This window comes from Leptidea sinapis, chromosome 6, assembly GCF_905404315.1.
Source record: "Leptidea sinapis chromosome 6, ilLepSina1.1, whole genome shotgun sequence".
In the NCBI taxonomy this organism is placed as follows: domain Eukaryota; kingdom Metazoa; phylum Arthropoda; class Insecta; order Lepidoptera; family Pieridae; genus Leptidea; species Leptidea sinapis.
The window spans coordinates 13583272-13603783 of NC_066270.1; the positions used below are offsets into that span (position 1 = coordinate 13583272).

The 20512-nt window shown below is 36.3% G+C and overlaps 1 protein-coding gene across 1 annotated transcript; it reads left to right on the forward strand.

Moving 5' to 3' along the window:
- The first annotated feature begins 204 nt into the window (after window positions 1-204).
- On the forward strand, window positions 205-19897 carry LOC126965017 (importin subunit alpha-5). The gene is made up of 11 exons (XM_050808436.1): window positions 205-361; window positions 1106-1279; window positions 1661-1873; window positions 4266-4489; window positions 5094-5203; window positions 8203-8356; window positions 8923-9127; window positions 13546-13673; window positions 16740-16906; window positions 17473-17687; window positions 18743-19897. Exons 2-10 carry the CDS (start codon window positions 1106-1108, stop codon window positions 17661-17663), a joined length of 1566 nt encoding a protein of 521 aa, XP_050664393.1. The 5' UTR covers window positions 205-361; the 3' UTR covers window positions 17664-17687; window positions 18743-19897.
- The last annotated feature ends 615 nt before the right edge of the window (window positions 19898-20512 follow it).

The following is a 20512-nucleotide window of genomic DNA, read 5'->3' on the forward strand; positions in this document are numbered from 1 at the left end:
GAAAGCGAGTTGCAATGGAATCTATTTTGACTGACAGTTGACACTAGAACACTGAGATCTAGTGTCAAGTTGTTCAGACCACAGATAAAGAATATATTTACTTCTACCTAATACGTACTAGGAGGTAGGTAATCATCGATCACTACTCTCTGTATCTTCGTATTTGAAATTTCTCAGTTCTCAATGTGGTTGTCAATTAACATTTCGTAATTCGTCATAAATGTCAAAAATAAAAATCTAAAGTTGGAAATTGGAATAGTAAGAGAATTTGTAGGATTATTTTGCTGCTGTGAAGAGCTAATAGTTTTAATTAGAATCGTTTAATGGTGGTTTGTTTGCGATTCCAATTTATGAATAGAATGTAAGTGGTTTTTAAAATGCAATGTTATAAAATCAACTGTTGTTAACAATATAACTTGAAAGTGTAAATTTTTGTAGTCAATTGTTTATATATAGCTTTTATTATATTAAAATATTAATGTTATTAAATAGAATTAAAGAATAGTGTCAACTTAAATAAATTTTAGTGCTTGGCTTTCAAATTTAATTATGCCAAAATCCTTCATTTTATGTGAAATTATGAAAGTTGAGTACTCAATAGTTATTTCCTTTGAGGAATGTCAATGAGCAAATGGAATTATATTGTTTTGGTTTTTTGACATCTGAATACATATAAAAGTATGTAGTACACCACAAGTGCTGAGATGTATTCTAGAAATCTGTAGCACTCAATAATAATGTACTGATATCCTTGACAACATTTGATATCTCTACATTCTATTTAATGTTATAGACTCTAAGGAAAAGGTAAGTAGTGTAAAGTTATAAATTACTTTTTGTTTTGTAATTCTAGCCATAGTACCAAAGTGATTGCATTTTTTTCTTAGTCAAAGGTTAACTCTAGATTTTTATGCTGTTAATAGTTTTTATTGATACATAGAGACTAAATTGTGGCAAATATCATTATATCTTAATAATTTATACATACAGTCTATGTAATAATAAGCCAAGTTATGACTAGCTGTAGATTTAGGGTGATCTGTTGTCTAAATTTGCCAGAAATAAAACTTAGGAGTTCAAATAATTGTTCTGATATTCATGTTAGATGTCTGGTGGGCACAAGCATCGATACAAGAATTCCGGTCTCAGTGCCGATGAACTTAGGCGGCGCCGTGAAGAGGAAGGAGTGCAGCTCAGAAAACAAAAGCGAGAGCAGCAACTTTTTAAGAGAAGAAATGTCAATCTTCCGGAACCAAATGCACCAGACATAGCATTACCAGTAAAGTAGAATGATTTTTATATTATATATATAGAATATTCAAATACATAATATTAAGTAACAATTTATATTTTTGTGTTTCTATTTGTAAAATTTCATCATTTTTGGTCAATCAGAATTACCTATTAACTGCTATTCTAAACATTAAAATACAAGCTTTAATTTCTATCACTTTTGATTGTTAGTGTTTTAAGATTATTTTAGCCACACATCTTTGAGAGCATACAGACAATGTCCCTTCAAGGGCACCAAGACAAGTGGACTTTGATCAATTTTTCTTTGACTAAAACCTCTTACACCCAATCAATACGTACAAAGATAAGTGGTTGACACTTTAAAAATGATAATAAAAGTAAAATAAATAACAAATTTTATTTTCAGGATGACTTAAGTTTAACACCATCAGATGATATAACACCATCTATGGTATCTGCATTGTATGGCGACAACCCATTGGAGCAAGTAATAGCGACGCAGACATTCAGAAAGTTATTGAGTAGAGAGCCAAATCCACCCATTGATGAAGTGATACGGACAGGAATTGTTCCGAAATTTGTGGAATTTCTAACAAATAGCACTAATGCAACCCTTCAGGTATTTATAATAAAGGAATTTAACATTGACTATTCTTATGATAATTTTCTTAAGATAGAGATATCTCTCACTTCTGGGATTAATTATACAAATTTATTAAAAATAGTTGGGGTTGAGCAGGTTATCAACTGTAAAGTAGATGGAGCCACAATCTGAGAGTTGAACAAGACATACCAAGATTTACGATTGATGTGTCACTTGAATGGTTGGCTCAGTTGGTAAGAGTGTTCAGACAGAACCCGAGAGGCAAGTGTTTATGTTCCACATCGTTCATTCTTATGATCCTGTTTATGTACAGTGAGGTTCTAGACTGCCCTTCTTCTGCCGAAATTACTTTTTTTTTTGTTGATATCAACTCTGTTTTTTTTAGAATATTCTTAAAATATAGGTACATGGTCTAATTCCTTATTACTAAGCACTGTCATAAAAACTAAATATTAAAAGAAACTGTTAAGACCAGATTTTAAGTTACAGTAAATTGCAGGTTATTATACATGTTTGAAATATTACTAACAATAAGACTTACAAGAACCATTTTTTGATTGTTTGCTATTACTTCTATAATAAAAACAGATCTCTTGTCGTATGGACAACGCCATATTGCTTTCTGAGGTTATTAGGCTCAGTAACTAGCTAGAAGGTTATCCCACTGCTTGATTCTGCATCTATTGTTTTTTTTTTATTAAACTAATTTGAAATTAATGTTGAGAGACAATGCAATGTATTAGTAATGGGTCTATAAAATTAGTAGCAAACCTAACCTGTAATAAATTTTAGTATAAATAATTTTCTGATATCAATTGCAAAAAAGGTTTCCAGCTCTCAATCGGCCGCAGCAATAGGCTGCCTGGTGTAAATAGGTATATTGCTCAACATTCATTTAAAATTAGTCTTATAAAAAAATAACAGATGTAGAATCAAGCAGGCCAGAAAGGCGAACACGGGCCTTTAACATGTCCAGTGGTTAATTCGTCCAAGCATAGAAGTAATAATAAAGCTGTACTTTAGTATACTTAGAGTATGTCTTCTGAAAGTTTTTATAAAAACATCCGATCAACGGAAAAAAGAAATACATACAGTAATTAATCACATTTGAGCCTCTCGTGATAATAGACAATTCCATGCCTGTTCAGGTGTAATATGGTCTTTCTCCAACCCTTTGTTAGCCTTTGTGTTTCATTTCGTGGTTTTTCCTCTACAAACAGCAGTCAGCTCCTTTTAAAATAAGATAACTCTAGCATGGTACCAGATAAAATAGTTCTGAAACAACTGTCACTCATCAGGTACAGGTCCACAACCAACACATGGTGGTTGATGCCCAGGCTGCAAAGTACCCTGGAGGCGACAAACTACGCTGAATCGGGGCAGACGGGTCAAGAGAATCAAACCACCTTTCTTCACGCTTGCCGTGTACTTTTGCAATATGCGCCGCCAGACTCATTCTCTTGCACCACAAGAGAAATCACAGTAGCAATAATAATAATAATTTAATTCAGAAAAAAATCCATAATAATTGTTAGTAAAATGTCCTAAATTATGTTAGTATAATTATAAACTAAACAGGCGCATGAAGCCGCATAAATGCCTTTATAATGCGCGCATAGTAATGACTAGCAATGGTTTGCAGAATGATGTTAGGGCTACCCCGCAACCTCTTCAGCAATGACGCGGTTCTTTTGGATATGTGCCTCATAGGCAAGCAATGCTTGGCCTATGAAGCACATCCTAATGTCTTCCATGTTGGATCTGACACAAATGAAAAACATGAATATGATGAAAGACATGAATAACCTGCTTCCCAATAATTGCATATTAGAAAATTGACTTAGATGCCCTTTCAAATTTATTTATTTATTTAACACCAACAAGACAAACACTAACAAAAGTATAATAATATTATTACAATAAATAATAAATTCTAAGTGTTGGCTTTAATTATAGGTGTTACACACATTTCAAAAACATAGACACAAACATATTTAATTATAATGAATGCAAACATTGTCGGAATATTTACAAATTGAATTAAACATATAAGAAATCAATAATATTATATAATAATTAAAACATGCATCATTTCACAATGATATAAAACAGACTTAAACTTATCAGTATTTATAAATTATTTGAATCTATTCAACAAAATATACTTTTTGCCTGTTTTTTACAAAAAAAAAACTAACGAATTTGTTATTTTTAAAGTGATATTCAGTTCTGGGATTTATTATACAAATTAAATTTGTCACCCAAATGATTGTTATGAACGATGCGGGATTCGAACCCGCGACCTCTCAGGTTCAGTCCGAAAGCGTACCACTGAGCCAATCATTTAAAGATAGTACGTAAATATATATGTAAATTTACTATCTGAATAAAGGCGTATATATTTTAGTTTGAAGCAGCATGGGCCCTGACGAACATAGCTTCAGGGTCCTCGGAGCAGACCCGCGTGGTGATAGAGTGCGGAGCTGTTCCGGTGCTGGTGAACCTGGTGTGTTCAGGGGCGAGTGACGACGTGCGTGAGCAGGCCGTGTGGGCGCTGGGCAACGTGGCCGGAGACTCACCCCGGTGTCGTGACACAGTGCTAGCGGCTGGGTTGCTGCCGCCATTGATCGAGTAAGTCATATTTTTTGATACTCATATTGGTAAGGGGCTTCTGTTTCCGCAATTAGACCGCTCAGTTAGGGCCATTTTGCGTGCAGTATTGGCCAGTCATTCCAACCAGCCCAGCTCCTTCCAGAAGTTCAGAACACTCCTGCGGTGTTCTAGACTTCCTGGAGCGACCTTGTATTTACTAAGGTTTTTGCCCGTTGGTTGGCCACCCCAGGACATTCCATTTGATATGTGTAAGACATGTGTGTGTGTGTTGAAAGTGATGATATTCGAAACGCAGATGTGGTTGCCAACTATGGAAGCCTCATGAGGAAGCTCATGTTCGCTCAAAAGATAATGGAGAGGACTATGCTCGCAGTTTCCCTGCGAGATCGAATCAGAAGTGAGGAGATCGTAAAAGAACCAAAGTTATTGACATAGCCCAGACGGTTGCAAACCGAAGTGGCAGCGGGCAGGGCATATAGCACCACAAACAGATGGTGGTTGAGGCAATAAACTCCATGAAGTGTGACCACGTACCGGAAGACGTAGTGTTGGTACCTAGGCTTTACATTTATTGTGAGATGATTGTGTTCATACGTTTAGCGTGTATTACTTTTGATTACAGAATATTAAATAAATATTCAAGAATATCCATGACCAAGAACGCAGTGTGGACTCTGTCGAATCTTTGCAGAGGGAAAAATCCGCCAACAAATTTTGAGGCAGTAGCGCCAGGTGAAGTTACTTTTATTATTAACATTATTTAAATATGGTAAAAGAGTTTATTCCTCATAAGAATTTACTTCTTTTTCTTATTCATTTTAAATTAAAACAGCTACTTTAATAGGTTGAAACTGTACTTATAAGTACACGAGAAGACATATTTTTAAACAGTTTTTTATTTTTGAAGTGAAATCTTCTTTAGTGGCGTGGAGCTCTTTTCTTGGGATGGGTATAAAATGTTAAACTCGCGTCAGGACACGTGACCTGATCGAAAATTCGTGAGACATTCGTTGAAATTATGGATGAAAGATTTATACTTCTAATATTAGTTAAGCAATTTCAACTTAATGATCATGCGGTCATTGGACCAGTGGTTGAAACATTGTGATTGCGGTCGAATCTCAGACGTGAAATATTTTTACATTTTATTAAGGATGAAAGTTGATTTTTCGGAGATAAACATTTTAATGTAAAAAAATTGTAATAGTTCTGACGAGTTAAATTTTTTTGTAATTAAATTAATTAATGTTTAACTTTTCACTTCTGCCGACACTCCCGGAGTGCAACCCGTATTTTTTAAGTGATATACCTTACGTCTGGGATACTGAAAATTTCGGGAATCAAGGAAGTGAAGAACACAACATTACTATTTAAAAATGTATTTATTGCTTTTCGCAATCATTGAAGCAACCATTTCATTCGGAAGTAGGGGTCTCCAAAATGGCCGCTTTGTAAGCGTCCACAGCTTCTTCAGGAGATGAAAATCTCTGACCACGCAATTTAGTCTTAATTTTAGGGAAAGTATAGAAATCATTAGGGCTTAGGTCGGGGCTGTACGGCGGATGGTCTAATAATTCTATGTCTTCTTGCTCTAAAAATTCTTTTGTGCGCGGTGTGAGAACTCGCATTGTCGTGATGGAGGATGATGCGGCGGTTGCAGTTCTCTGTACGGAGTTCAGAAACGACCTGTGGCAAACAAATGCTAGCATACCATTCTGCATTAACCGTTCTTTGTCCCTCAAGAGGAATTGTCGCAACATGGCTGGTTTTGGAGACAAACGTGGCCACATTTTTTTGCAACACTCCGTAAACGAACAATTTTTGTTGGCTTTAACTCATTTTCGAACACCCAAACTCGTGATTGGTTTTTTGTTTCGAGTTCGTACGCGTAAATCCAGGATTCGTCACCTGATACGATGTTGTAAACAGCATTTGAGGATCATGCGTGGAATCTTTCGAGAGTTCTGACGCACCAAGTAACGCGAGCCGCTTTTTGCTCTTCACAGAGCAAATGCAGTATCCATCGGGAAAACAAGTTTTTTACACCTAATTGTTCGTGCAAGATTATTTGTATTTGACTCATGCCAATGTCTAAAGTTGCCTGAATTTCGCGGTATGTCACATGTCGATCTTCCTCAATCAGCTTACGCACAGCATCAACGTTTTCTTTGGTGACTGCAGTTTTTGGAGACCTTGACGGGGATCATCACTAAGCTTGACACGTCTACATTGAAATTCAGCAAACCAGCGATAAATTGTGGTTTTGGATGCGGCTTCATCACCAAATGCAGAAATCATCCGGTGAACACACTGTTTTTGTGTTAAACCACTTCGAAAGTCATAATAAATCATCGCTCTAGAATTTTCTCGAGTCAATTCCATTTTCTCAACGACTAAATAAGTTTGACAAGATCTTGTGACAAGACCGAGAATCTTTTTTTAAATAAATAATTGATATTCTATTTTTATAACCAAGGAGTTTTCAATTAAAAAGATTTTAATATGACAGGAACAGTGGAAATATTCCATTCCCGATACTTTTAGTGCAGCCTATGTATATTTAATTAGTACTAAAATTTATGGACGATGTAGAATTCAAATCTTGGTATTTTTTTTTCAACAAACACTTTACATTTGAAAAACCAAGCTTTTCGGATCATGCGCCACTAGAACGGTTGGCTCAGTTTATAGAGCGCTGGGGCGTAATCCGAGAGGCGTGGGTTCGAATCCTGCATCGTCTATCCTACTTTAAACATAGTATTTGCCTATTTATTGTGATATGGTTTCCACTTTGACATCTCGCGTCATACTGACAACGCCGTATTGCTGAGCCTATTAGTTTTTTTTAAATTAGGTAAACATGTCTTGGACCTCTCCAATAATAACTTACTTCCTGCTATTCGTAATGTGTCGTCCAACAATCGATTGGCCTGCCTTTTTCTCTTTTACTTCCAAGTCATTGCCAATCTCTTACCCTTGTTGCCCATCTTTCTACGGAAAATAGTTTTTTTTATGATAATAAAGGACGAGACGATCAAGACGTTCAGCTGATGGTAATTGAGACGCCCTGCCCATAACAATGCAGTGCCACTCAGGATTCTTGAAAAACCTCAAAAATTCTGAGCGGCACTACAATTGCGCTCGAGACATACGAAGTCTCATTTGCCCAGTAATTTCACTAGTTACGGCGCCCTTCTGACCGAAATACTATAACGCTTACACTTTACTGCTTCATGGCAGAAAAAGGCGCCGCTGTGGTACCCATAACCTAGCCGGTATCCTGTGTAGAGCCTTCCACTGGTAAATGCCTTTAGTCACCTATAACGACACCCCACACATCCTGCCGCCGAATTCCACCTTCGCACGACACGCCACAAGATAGGATATCATCCTCACCATCTGGATATGTGGCAGTCCTCCACAGTGTGGTTTTCAAGGAGTTTTCTTCCACGTACTACAAAGCTGTGGTATGAACTTCCTTGTTCGGTGTTTCCGGGACGATACGACATGGGTACCATTAAAAAAATCGCGTACACCTACTTCTAGGCCGGCAACGCTCCTATGATTCCTCTGGTGTTGCAAGAGAATGTGGGCAGCGGCGATCACTTAACACCAGCTGACCCGTACCCTCGTTTGTCCTCCTTTTCCATAAAAAAAACCCTGGGGCTTCCCTATTCTTCTTATGTGCCGGGCTTGTAAGTAGTCTCAGGAAATTGCTTCTGTTGCTCCAGGTATCCCAGTGCTCGCGAGGCTACTTCACCACATAGACTCTGAGGTACTGAGCGACGCTTGCTGGGCTCTCTCGTATCTGTCCGACGGACCCAACGAGAAGATACAAGCTGTGATCGACGCCGGTGTCTGTGGACGACTTGTGGAACTACTTATGTGAGTGTAAATAGCCAATATTTGATTAATACATTATTTACATCAGAGGTAGATTTAGAAAAGAGCGACAACTCAAGTCAATTTCCTAATATGCAAATATGCAAATTGAGCATGTTATCAATAGTAAAGTAGATCCTGTAGTGTTTAGATGAAGCCACAACCTGAGAGTTGAACAAAGTATACAAGATTTTATGACGATAAGTCACTGGAACTGTTAGCTCAGTTGGCAGAGCACTAGCACGGAACGCTTTCAGAAGTCGTGGGGTCCCGCATCGTTCATAAAATGTTATTTTCAAATTTTATTTGTGTAATAAATTATTATAAAATAAATTATATGACTACACATTGTGAAATAAATACTGTATTGTAAATACATGTAAGAATATAAACAATTTGTTATTCTTAAAGTGGTATCCCTCGCTTTTGGGAATGATAATACAAATTAATTTTCTAACCTAAATTTATGGACGATGCGGGACTCGAACCCGTTCCTCTCTAAGTGAATATTGTAATATTCTTCTGAGAAATAAAGTTTTTAAATCGTATTTGACTGTGTTTTTCACCAGGCACAACAAATACACGGTGGTCTCTGCGGCTCTGCGCGCTGTCGGCAACATAGTGACGGGTAATGACGCGCAAACACAGGCCGTACTCAACTGCAACCCCCTGCCCAGCCTCCACGCGTTGCTCAAGTCCCCCACCGAGGTGCTCAAGAAGGAGGCCTGCTGGACGCTCTCTAACATTACCGCTGGCAACGCGGTCCAGATCCAGGTGCCGTACTCCTCTTATATCTTTTTTTTCTGGAAAATCTCCTAAGGGGGTGAAATTGGGTCTGAAATGTTGGATGAAAGTCTTATGAAGTATTGATGGTATATTTGTATAGGTGATGATTAAAATACCTTTGACACCTACGCCTTTCGATGATAAAATTATTAAATGAAAATATTGTTATACTTAGTTATTTAGAAGATTGCTTGATGGAGGCAAGATGGCTCATTCTGCTTTCAAATTACCTTTGAACCTGCACACGGCACAAGTGCAAGAGAAGCCATAATTATTGTATGGGATGAGTATCCATAAGAATGGCATTGAAGCTCTAAATAGGACTCTCCATGTTATAAGGAATTGTAACCGACTTATGGGCGGAGTCACGGTACTATTAGCTGGTGACTTCATACAGACATTGCCTGTTGTCTCATGAGGGCCACGTGCATATGAAGTGAAGGCTTGCCTTAAGTCATTACTTCTATGGCCTAAAGTTAATATTTTGTCCATTAAAGTAAATATGGGTGTCTATATTCAACATGATTCAAAGGCGGAGGAGTTCTCCAATTTGTAGTTAGACATTGGTGATGGAAACATTTTGGAGGAAGGATGTAAAATAAACATTCCCAGTAATCTTGGTCGTGTTGTGAGAGATCTGACTAGCTTAAAGGATAGAATCTTCCCCAATATTGTTCAATCTGGAGTAAATTGCGCTGAATGGCTGAGAGCTATTCTTTCTCCAAGAAACGACACAGCCAACAGTATTAATTTTTTTTTATTTACTTCAAATAAAATATGAAAGTTTAGACACTGTATTTCACGGTCGATGCTGTGGTCGATGATCTGTGATTTATCCTGTAGAGTTTCTTCACACTGTTGAGCCAACAGGAATACCATCTCACATCCTATACGTCAAAGTTGGCCATCCAATTATTTTAATGCGCAATCTAAACCCTCCAAAACTTTGCAATGGAACCAGACTTCAGGTCAAGTACCTTGCATAATCATGTGATCGAAGCCACCACTACCTGGCGTCAAACAAGTGGAAACAGTCTTTATCTCTAGGGTTCCCTTGATACCATCGGATGACCATGATGATTTGAATTTAAACCTCTGCAATTTCCGGTTAAACTATGCTACGCGATAACAAAGTACAGGGCCAAACTTTGAAACTAGCCGGTATAGTTCTCAGTAATGATTGTTTCTTGCATGGCCAGTTGTATGTGGCGTGTTCCAGAGTCAGTTCACCAGATATTTCTTCAACTAATCTTATTATAATAATAAAGCCAGAATCAAACTTTGAAAACAGCCGGTGTACATCTCAGAAATTGTTTCTTTCACGACCCACAAAGTTGTACCTATGTGGAGGCTTATAACAATATGTGAATTGATTTTTTGTTAACGGGGAAGTTTGAAAAAATAAAATGTAAATTGCGACTTCTTTAGGTTATGAACTATGAAGTGCGGTTTTTACTAGCGGTAGGATTTTTGTCGATAAGTTTGATTGCCTTTCCAGCGGGAAAATAATCTCAAATTATGCGTGGACGAAGTCGCGTGCAACTGCTACTACCTAAATAAATTAAGTATTGAAGACCCCGAAACGGGGCCGATATGTCGGGCGCGGATATGTAAACACCCCCTACCGAATAATAACCTAACTCTATGCTGTCAGCCCTAAAGGCTTTCACAGCAAAGTTCTCGCGATGTTTCATAACGCGAACAGAAGGCCTACCATAAAATTTTAATTAGCGATTCAATTCCGGTGCAGTTCAGATTAGGTACTTAAAATGAATGGCTAAGATTCGTACCATGAAGTGCCTTTTACTGAATGGCATGGTCCGAGGTGTGAGAAAGAGATGACGCTCTACAGTCGTTCCATAAGTTTGTCTCTTACTTGATTGAAACTTAAAATGATATGATTTTAGCTTATTTTTTGCGTAGAAATGACTAAAAATACATTTTAAAAGTGCGCTGTATAGCGTTGCCATCAAGCCCATTTGACTATTAAGCCCTTTTTGGTACCTATTAAATAATAGTAATACGAGGGCTGCACTAAAAGTATCGGGAATGGATATTTCCACTGTTCCTGTCATATTAAAATCTTTTTTATTGAAAACTCCTTGGTATTAAAAATCAGTCACCAAAGAAAACGATGATGCTGTGCGTAAGCTGATTGAGGAAGATCGACATGTCACATACCGCGAAATTCAGGCTACTTTAGACATTGGCATGAGTCAAATACAAATAATCTTGCATGAACAATTAGGTGTAAAAAAGTTGTTTTCCCGATGGATCCCTCGATTTGCTCTGTGAAGAGCAAAAAGCGGCTCGCGTTACTTGGTGCGTCAGAACTCTCGAAAGATTCAACGCAGGATCCTCAAATTCTGTATACAACATCGTATCAGGTGACGAATGCTGGATATACGCGTACGAACCCGAAACAAAAAACCAGTCACGAGTTTGGGTGTTCGAAAATGAGTCAAAGCCAACAAAAATTGTTCTTTCACGGAGTATTGCAAAAAAATGGTGGTACACGTTTGTCTCCAAAACCGGCCATGTTGCGACTATTCCTCTTGAGGGACAAAGAACGGTTAATGCAGAATGGTATGCTAGCATTTGTTTGCCACAGGTTGTTTCTGAACTCCGTAAAGAGAACTGCAACCGCCGCATTATCCTCCATCACGACAATGCGAGTTCTCATACCGCGCACAGAACAAAAGAGTTTTTAGAGCAAGAAAACATAGAATTATTAGACCATCCGCCGTACAGTCCCGACCTAAGCCCTAATGATGTCTATACTTTCCCTAAAATAAAGAATAAATTGCGTGGTCAGAGATTTTCATCACCTGAAGAAGCTGTGGACGCCTATAACCGACCTATAACGACCATTTTGGAGACCCCAACTTCCGAATGGAATGGTTGCTTCAATGATTGGTTCCATCGTATGGAAAAATGTGTCAAATTTCGCGGAGAATACTTCGAAAAGCAATAAATACATTTTTAAGTAGTAATGTTGTGTCACTTCCTTGATTCCCGATACTTTTAGTTCAGCCCTCGTATAAATATATATAGTTCTTTGAATTACAAATTAAATGTTTGCTTGGGTGTTTTCGTAACAATAACGAGTTATGAACGCACCTCCATTGATGTTTGATTTGACAGGAGTACAGAGTACCTACATTTTTTTTAATTCGTTCTTGCGAACAGGCTATTGCCCGGGCCCTTACTGCCTCGTCTTTAGTATTTTCATTTTCGGTATGTATTTTCAGTATTTTGTTTAGCAAAAAAGTCCAATAAAGAATTGTCATCTCATCTTTCATCAATTAAATTTTCCTTTTCTGTATGTTTTTTTTTAAAGTTATTAACAGCACGATTCACTTTTTTTTGACTCACTCACTTTGATACATAAGCTATCCAGTTTAGGTCGAAATATTACCTCATGGTGCAGATGAATGAACGACCTAAATCAGTTTGCGATTCAATTTCCTACTTGATTTGACGTCAACCTAAATTCGATCGCTTAAATGATGTCGTGGTATGATATAACAAAGCAGTTAATTTTAGGTCGTCAAGTGAATCGCAATAAGAGTTCTTGGTAGGCCCGCAGGTCGGCCTTACAATAGCAAACTTGCCAACAAACTAGTTAACCAAAAATCAAATCGGCAACAAATGTCTCCTTTTAAAAATGTTGTGTGTTCTATCAGATCGCACCAACTTGTTGTATTTTTAATTAAAAATAAGACCAGTTAGTATTTTATATATAGTGAGAGTTGAAATATTATCTTAATTTTACAATTTAGTATTAGTATAAACATATTATTTTATTTAATCATAATTTATATTACAAATAAACTTATTAGATCTCATTGAATATTATCACTTATTTGTATGTCTAAATATATTTTACATACATACATAAACTATTATCTAGATTAATTAAAAAAAATTAATAGTTTGTTATTTTAAGTAATATCTTCTGGGATTCAATACACAAATTACATTTGTACCAAAATTTATGTACGATGCGGGACTCGCTACAACCTGAGAGTTGAACAAGACATACCAAGATTTATGATCGATGCGTTACTCAGACGGTTGGGTCAGTCGGAACCGCTAGACGCTCGTGTTCGAGTCCCCGAGACGTTCATAAATTTTGGTACATATAGAATTTTGTAAAAAATCGACGAATATTCGTCAAAATTTTAATATTGAAAAGTGATCTGATGTTTTTATTTAGTTCAGGAAGAACATACTATTATTATTTGTATATTTTTGCATTAATTTTTAACCGTATAAAACTAACCTCCTCTAGGCGTGAACTGCTGATTCTAAACCGTTTGTCGTCATCTTTGTTTACCGTTAAATATCAACAGATGTCGCTGACATCTAATGTGTTAATCACAGCTTACGTTCGTTGCTTTCAGGCAGTCATAGACGCGGACATTTTCCCGACTCTGATAACCATACTGAAGAATGCAGAATTCAAAACACGAAAGGAAGCGGCGTGGGCTATTACCAACGCGACCAGCGGGGGCACGCATGTGCAGATAAAGTAAACATTTATTTTACATTATAATATCATGTTTTTAAAGTGATAACTCTCACTTCTAGGGTTAATACATAAATAAAATTTGAAAACAAAATTTAATGAACGATGAGGAACTCGAACCCACGACCTCTGGCGTTCTGTGCTAGTGCTCTCCCAACTGAGCTAACCGTTCGTATGACGTATCGTCATAAAATCTTGTATGCTTTGTTCAACTCACAGGTAGAGGCTTCGTCTACAGGATCTACTTTACAGTTGATAACCTGCTCAACCCCAATATTTGCATATTAGGAAATTGACTTGAGATGTCGCTCTTGCTAATCAATTTGTTATGTTTATAAAGTTATATCCCTCACTTCTAGGATTATTTATTACACACATTAAAATTTGAAAACAAAGCCACAGCCTGAGAGTTGAACAAAGCATATAAAATTTTTTGTCGATAGGTAACTCGATCAGTTGGAAAAGCACTCGCACAGAACGCGTGAGGTCGTCATAAAATTTTATTTATAGCATCATACTTTGCCCTGTGCATTCTTGGGGCATAAAAAGAATAGGGAAGTCCCAGTCCCAAGGGTGTCGTAAGAGGTGAATGAGGGCATATACCAGTGGGAGGCTCCTTTGCACTGGATTCCGGCTAGATTATGGGTACTACAAGCATATTTCTGCCGTGAAGCAGTAATGTGTAAGCATTATTGTGTTTCGGTTTGAAGGGCGCCGAAAATAGTGAAATTACTGGGAAAATGAGACTTAACATCTTATGTCTCAAGGTGACGAGCGCTCTTTTAGTGCCGGTCAGAATTTTTGGTTTTTGCAAGAATCCTGAGCGGCACTGCATTGTAATGGGCAGGGAGTATCAATTACCATCAGCTGAACATCCTGCTCGTATCATTCCTTATTCTCATTGTTTTTATACACGATTTACTGAGTATAATTATAATAAAAAAATACATTTGGAATTTATTACATCGCTTTTATGCTCAAATCTTTTATATAAACCACCGCGTACAAGTTTCCACACCAAATAGAAGGTATACCTAACTATAAAAATTATGTATAGCTCTATATGGTACTGGTCCCTTTAATAGGCCGTGTACATGTTATGATGATAATATAGTGTTCATTGAAACTAATACAATTAAAAACCATTGTAAAAATACACCTACGGATTATATTGTCTAATTTCTAGTTAATATAAAGTATAAATTTAGTTTAGGTGTATATTGCGTAAACCTAGCATCTCTTTGGCAAGTCCAATAGGGTATAAATGCATGAATTTAAAAATACTTAAATTTGATTTTTTACATCCTAAATATTACCACACTTCAAATTATAGATAAAAACATTCTTATTCAATTAAAATATATATATAATCTTTCCCGGCAAGATATTTCGGCTATTCAAACGCGCCATTTTGCGCGAGGTTTCTGTGACGTCAGAGTCTATCCCAAGAATCTAAATTGTACTAATAAATGTATGGCCGTTTTTTTTCCTTCGGTTATACTGCGAAAACTACTGAACCGATCAGAATAATTCTTGTACCATTAGATGCAGCGTGTTTTGGAGAAGATTTGAGTATATGTTGATATGAGTGATTACTTATTTAGAACCTATTTTTTTTTACCTAGAAATGCCTATAAATTCGCAATACAACTAATTCAGTCCATGAAATTTCATTACATATCACCAGCAATTGTCTTGTGTAAACAAATTTTTTACAATTCTGGTGAAATGTATTAAATTTAATTACATTTTGTGATTTATAAAATAATTTATATGCATTTGTAGGTAAAAAAAAAAGGTTCTTAATAAGTAATCTCCAACATATTATATACTAAATCTTCTCCGAAACACGCTGCATCTAATGGTACAAGAATTATTCTGATCGGTTTAGTAGTTTTCGCAGTATAACCGAAAGAAAAAACCAGCCATACATTTATTAGTACAATATAGATTATTGGGATAGATTCTGACGTTACACTGCGCTTCAACCAATAGCATTGCGTTTCTATGTTTTATATTTCGCGCGTATTAATTGCACTTTTGTATATTAAATATTTATTATTCAGCACAAATTTAATAAAAAAAAACGATTTAAGATAAAATAAATAATAATAAAGATTAGAAAAAATAATATTTCAACTAAATATAAGTTACATTCATATACCCTATTCTTCAACCACTTGAGAAGTTGAGATACGTCATCTCAAGATATAATAAGATTCATGAAAAGAATCAATGTTAGCGGTGAGCTATAAATGTAGTACAAAAATAAAAATTTAAAACAAAATTTAATGAACGATGCGGGACTCGAACCCACGACCTCTCAACTGATAACTAGATCCTGTAGATGAAGCCACAACCTGAGAGTTGAACAAAGCATACAAGATTTTATGACGATACGTCACTCGAACGGTTAGCTCAGTTAGAAGAGCACTCGCACGGAACGCGAGAGGAATTGAGTATTAATCCCAGAAGTGAGGGTTTTCACTTTAAAACGTAACAAAATGTCTAGAAATAGTTAACAGTGGCTATCTGTGAAACAGGGCTGCACTGAACTGGACCAAAGCCGTTCTACAAATCAAAACTATAACCATAAAGGATCCAGTGCTCTGTGAACGGCTGGATCACTTGGCGTTCCGTAGAGACGTCGCTTCATTGTGTGTCTTCTACCGCATTTATCACGGGGAGTGTTCCGAAGAGCTGTTTAACCTGATTCCTTCCGCCTAATACCACCTTCGCACGGCACGCCACAAGTTAGGATATCATCCCCACCATCTGGATGTGTGGCGGTCCTCAACAGTGCGGTTTTCAAGGAGCTTTGCGTACTACAAAGCTGTGGAATGAGCTTCCTTGTGCGGTGTGTTCGGGACGATACGACATGGGTACCTTCAATAAAAGAGCGTACACCATCCTTTAAAGGCCGGCAACGCTTCTGTGATTCCTCTGGTGTTGCGAAGGGATTGTGGGCGGCGGTGATCACTTAACACCAGGTGACCCGTACGCTTGTTTGTCTTGCTATTCCATAAAAACAAAAGTCAAGTGTGATATATTTGTGGGAATCTTTTTCAGTTACCTAGTCGAGCAAGGGTGCATACCGCCGCTGTGTGATCTACTGACATTGACGGACGCTAAGACCGTACAAGTGGCGCTCAACGGACTTGAGAATATACTGAAGGCGGGGCAACAGAACGACTCGCGAGCGAACCCCTACTCCAAACTCATCGAGGAATGCTTCGGTGAGTATTCACTTCTCCACCATCTGGATGTTTTTTTTATGACAAGCTAAGAATTCTTGAAAAACCCAAAAATTCTAAGCGGCATTACAATTGCGCTCGTCACCTTTAGACATAAGATGTTGAGTCTCATTTGCCCAGTAATTTCACTAGCTACGGCGCCCTTCAAGCCGAAACATATTACTGCTTCACGGCAGAAATAGGCACCGTTGTGGTACCCATAATCTAGCCGGCATCCTGTGCAAAGGAGCCTCCCGTATGTGCGGAGTTCTTCCACAGTGCAATTTTCAAAGAACTAGATGGAGCAACAGGTTGTTGCAGAGTTGAACAAGACATACAAGATCTTATGACGATACGTCACTCGAACGGTTAGCTCAGTTGGAAGAGCACTCGAACGGAATGCGAGAGGTCGTGGGTTCGAGTCCCGCATCGTTTATAAAATTTTGTTTTCAAATTTTATTTGTGTATTAATTCAAGTTAGGATTATAACTTTAAACCATAAGAATTTTTTTATTATGTCTATTTTAATCATTGTTTCGATTTCAACAATCAAACATTTTCCGTTACAGGTTTGGACAAGATTGAATTCTTACAGTCGCATGAGAATCTCGATATTTACCAGAAGTCGTTCGAAATGATTGAGAATTACTTCGGATCAGAGAGTGAAGACTCTCGGCTTGCACCGGAAGTGTCTTCGACAACTGACCAATATAATTTCAACGCTGACCAATCGGTGCCAATGGGTGGATTCCAATTCTAAACTGGCTCTTAATATTAACGTGCAGTAAGTATGATAAGATGTAGTAGTATGATAGTAGCTAAGTAATCTCAGTAGGTACTTCATATTATCGTAGTTACATATCACCGTAATTAAAAATATTATATTATACACACGGACTAGTAAAAAAATAAGTCCTCCGTGTCACCTTACATAACAGTGTAGCATTAACGTTAAATTAACGTGTAACAGCGATTAACGTGTAAATACATAGCACCACGCACACACTTACACTACTACAGGCCGATAGGCGGCCATTATGAGAATTGACATCGTTTGTGACAGATCAGTTTGCGTTTCAATAAAATATTTTAAAAATGACGTCTTGCGTTGTGAAAAAGTGTTAAAACGATACTATATAAGTATTTGTGGCCATATATGATTATTTAAGGGAGAAAAAATTGTGACCCGGCAAACATTGTCTTGCCATATAAATTATTTTTAGACTTAGACCCTTTCTTAGACATTACAACATTACTTTATTTTTCTAAAATAAACGTAGCCTTACTTCTTATTACATCAGCAACCTGCCAGTAAAAGTCCCGTCAAAATCGGTCCAGCCATTTCAGAGATTTTATAAATAGTTATTTTGGTGTATATACCGTGTATATACCGTGTATATATTCATATACATGTAGTAAAAAACGGTTATTTCAATATTACAAACAGACACTCCGATTTTATTTATATGTATAGATAACTATTCCTTATATTATCGTGTTATAATTAATATATATAAAACTAGCTGACCCGGCAAACGTTGTTTTGCCATAAAAAATATTTTTAGTGTTTTACCGTTTTTTCTCATTTTGGATAAATTATAGCCTATGTGTTATTCTGGTGTGTAAGCTATATTATTGTAAAGTTTCATCAAAATCCATCCAGTAGTTTTTGCGTTAAAGAAGTACAAACATACATCCAGACATACAAACTTTCACATTTATAATATAAGTAGGATTTATTTAAGTAATAACCTGAGATTTTCTCAAGTTAAACAATTTCAATATTAAATAGTTTAACTTGGATTACTTTTTCTAAATCCAAAAACTGTTACTTTTCAGATGACCCTATGCCATGGATGGTAATTATAACGCTTCAGCAAAAGCAATATGTTCCAGTGTATATTAGAACTTACCCATATTATACTGTATCAATACAAATTTCAACTATTGTAGTTAAATTTGTTTCTCTAAAGCTTCGCCTCGTATATGTTGCTAAGGTAGACACATTATCTATTTTCTGCTGTCTTATTCATAATGACTTATCGGAGGTTTAAAACATGGCTAATCGTCGCTTATTTGAAAAATGGTATTCATAATCGCATATTAGAGCTAAACGCTTATTATCTGTTTTTGAAGTTTGTAGCAATAAATATATTTATGTCTATATTTCATAAATATATTTATGTATATATAGATGTCGAAGTATCGACTTTTAACAGCTGATAAGCCATTGACATTGAAAAGATGTATGGACAGTTCCTCGTTAAATCAGATAAAATCATGTGTTTTGTACGAAATGACAACATTGTGTGTAATAAAGAGACACATTAGTTATTGGAGGTTTATCAAACGATTATGAATAAGGAATTTTACACAAGTAAAATTTGAAAAAAATGTATGAACGATGCGGGACTCGAACCCGCGACCTCTCGCGTTCCGTGCGAGCGCTCTTTTCAACTGAGCCAACCGTTCGAGTGACGTAAAGTTCATAAATCTTGTTTGCTTTGTTCAACTCTCAGGTTGTGGCTTCATGTACAGGATCTACTTTACAATTGGTAACCTGCTCAACCAAAATATTTGCATATTAGGAAATTGACTTGAGATGTCGCTCTTGCAAATCTAATCAATTTGTTTTATTTTAATCAGAAAGAGTGCTCGCACGGAAGTGTTATCGAACGAAAGTTTTATCACTTTAAAATATAAATTGTTAAGGAATTTTATCGAACTAAATAGGCTTAAAACACGTTTATCTAATATAGGTTTATACCTTCGATAAGCGTTTTATTATGAATAAGGCGGTTAATATTTTGTTGTTTGTAAAATGTTACCTATATTATGTTTGGCATTGCCATTTGGCATTTCCAATTGTCGTTGTATATTGTTTTATATTGTAATACTATGTGATAGTCAACCAGGTTTATATAGTGTATTTCAGTAACATTTATAATATTAATCTGCTTTTTAAGTTGTAATAAATATAATTATTGTAACATGTTTGATTGTTTTATAAGAATATGGTATTTGACGGTAGGTGTAAAATTGGCTATTATTTCGAATAATTCTCTATTCCAATTTATGTATGCGCAACATAATTTTCGGCGCAACTATGCTATAAAATAAAATTTTTAATATTTATTTTCATAATATGAAATCACTCATTGAAGATTAAGTACATATCCCATTTATTCGGAAATTAATGCCTCAGACCTGAAAATAACGGACGCAAAAACTCTTTTTCAACTTCCTTTTTTTAACCGACTTCAAAAAGGAGGAGGTTATCAATTCGATCGGTATTTTTTTTATGTATGTACACCGATTACTCTGAGATTTATGATCCGATTTACGTAATTCTTCTTTTATTTGATGCAAAATAGATGCCATTTGGTCCCATAAAATTTTTACATAGTTTGGCCCAGTACTTTTCATTTATGAACATTCATATGAAAATTTTCGTCTACCTGATTGACATAATTGTTTTCTGTGTACGGCCATGTTTTTGGAGTTTTCATTCAGGTATATTATTATTAACTGACACGAAAACGTAAAAATAAAACTACGTTTAAAAATACCGACTTCACAAACAGAAAAGTATAAAATAACAAAAAATTT

What these genes read in the sequence shown, in the direction of transcription:
- LOC126965017 (XM_050808436.1), top strand. Translation starts at nt 1,106, where the DNA reads ATGTCTGGTGGGCACAAGCATCGATACAAGAATTCCGGTCTCAGTGCC. An exon ending in TTTTGAGGCAGTAGCGCCAG is followed by an intron (nt 5,204 to 8,202) that starts GTGAAGTTACTT and finishes CTGTTGCTCCAG; the next exon opens with GTATCCCAGTGCTCGCGAGG. An exon ending in CGACTTGTGGAACTACTTAT is followed by an intron (nt 8,357 to 8,922) that starts GTGAGTGTAAAT and finishes GTTTTTCACCAG; the next exon opens with GCACAACAAATACACGGTGG.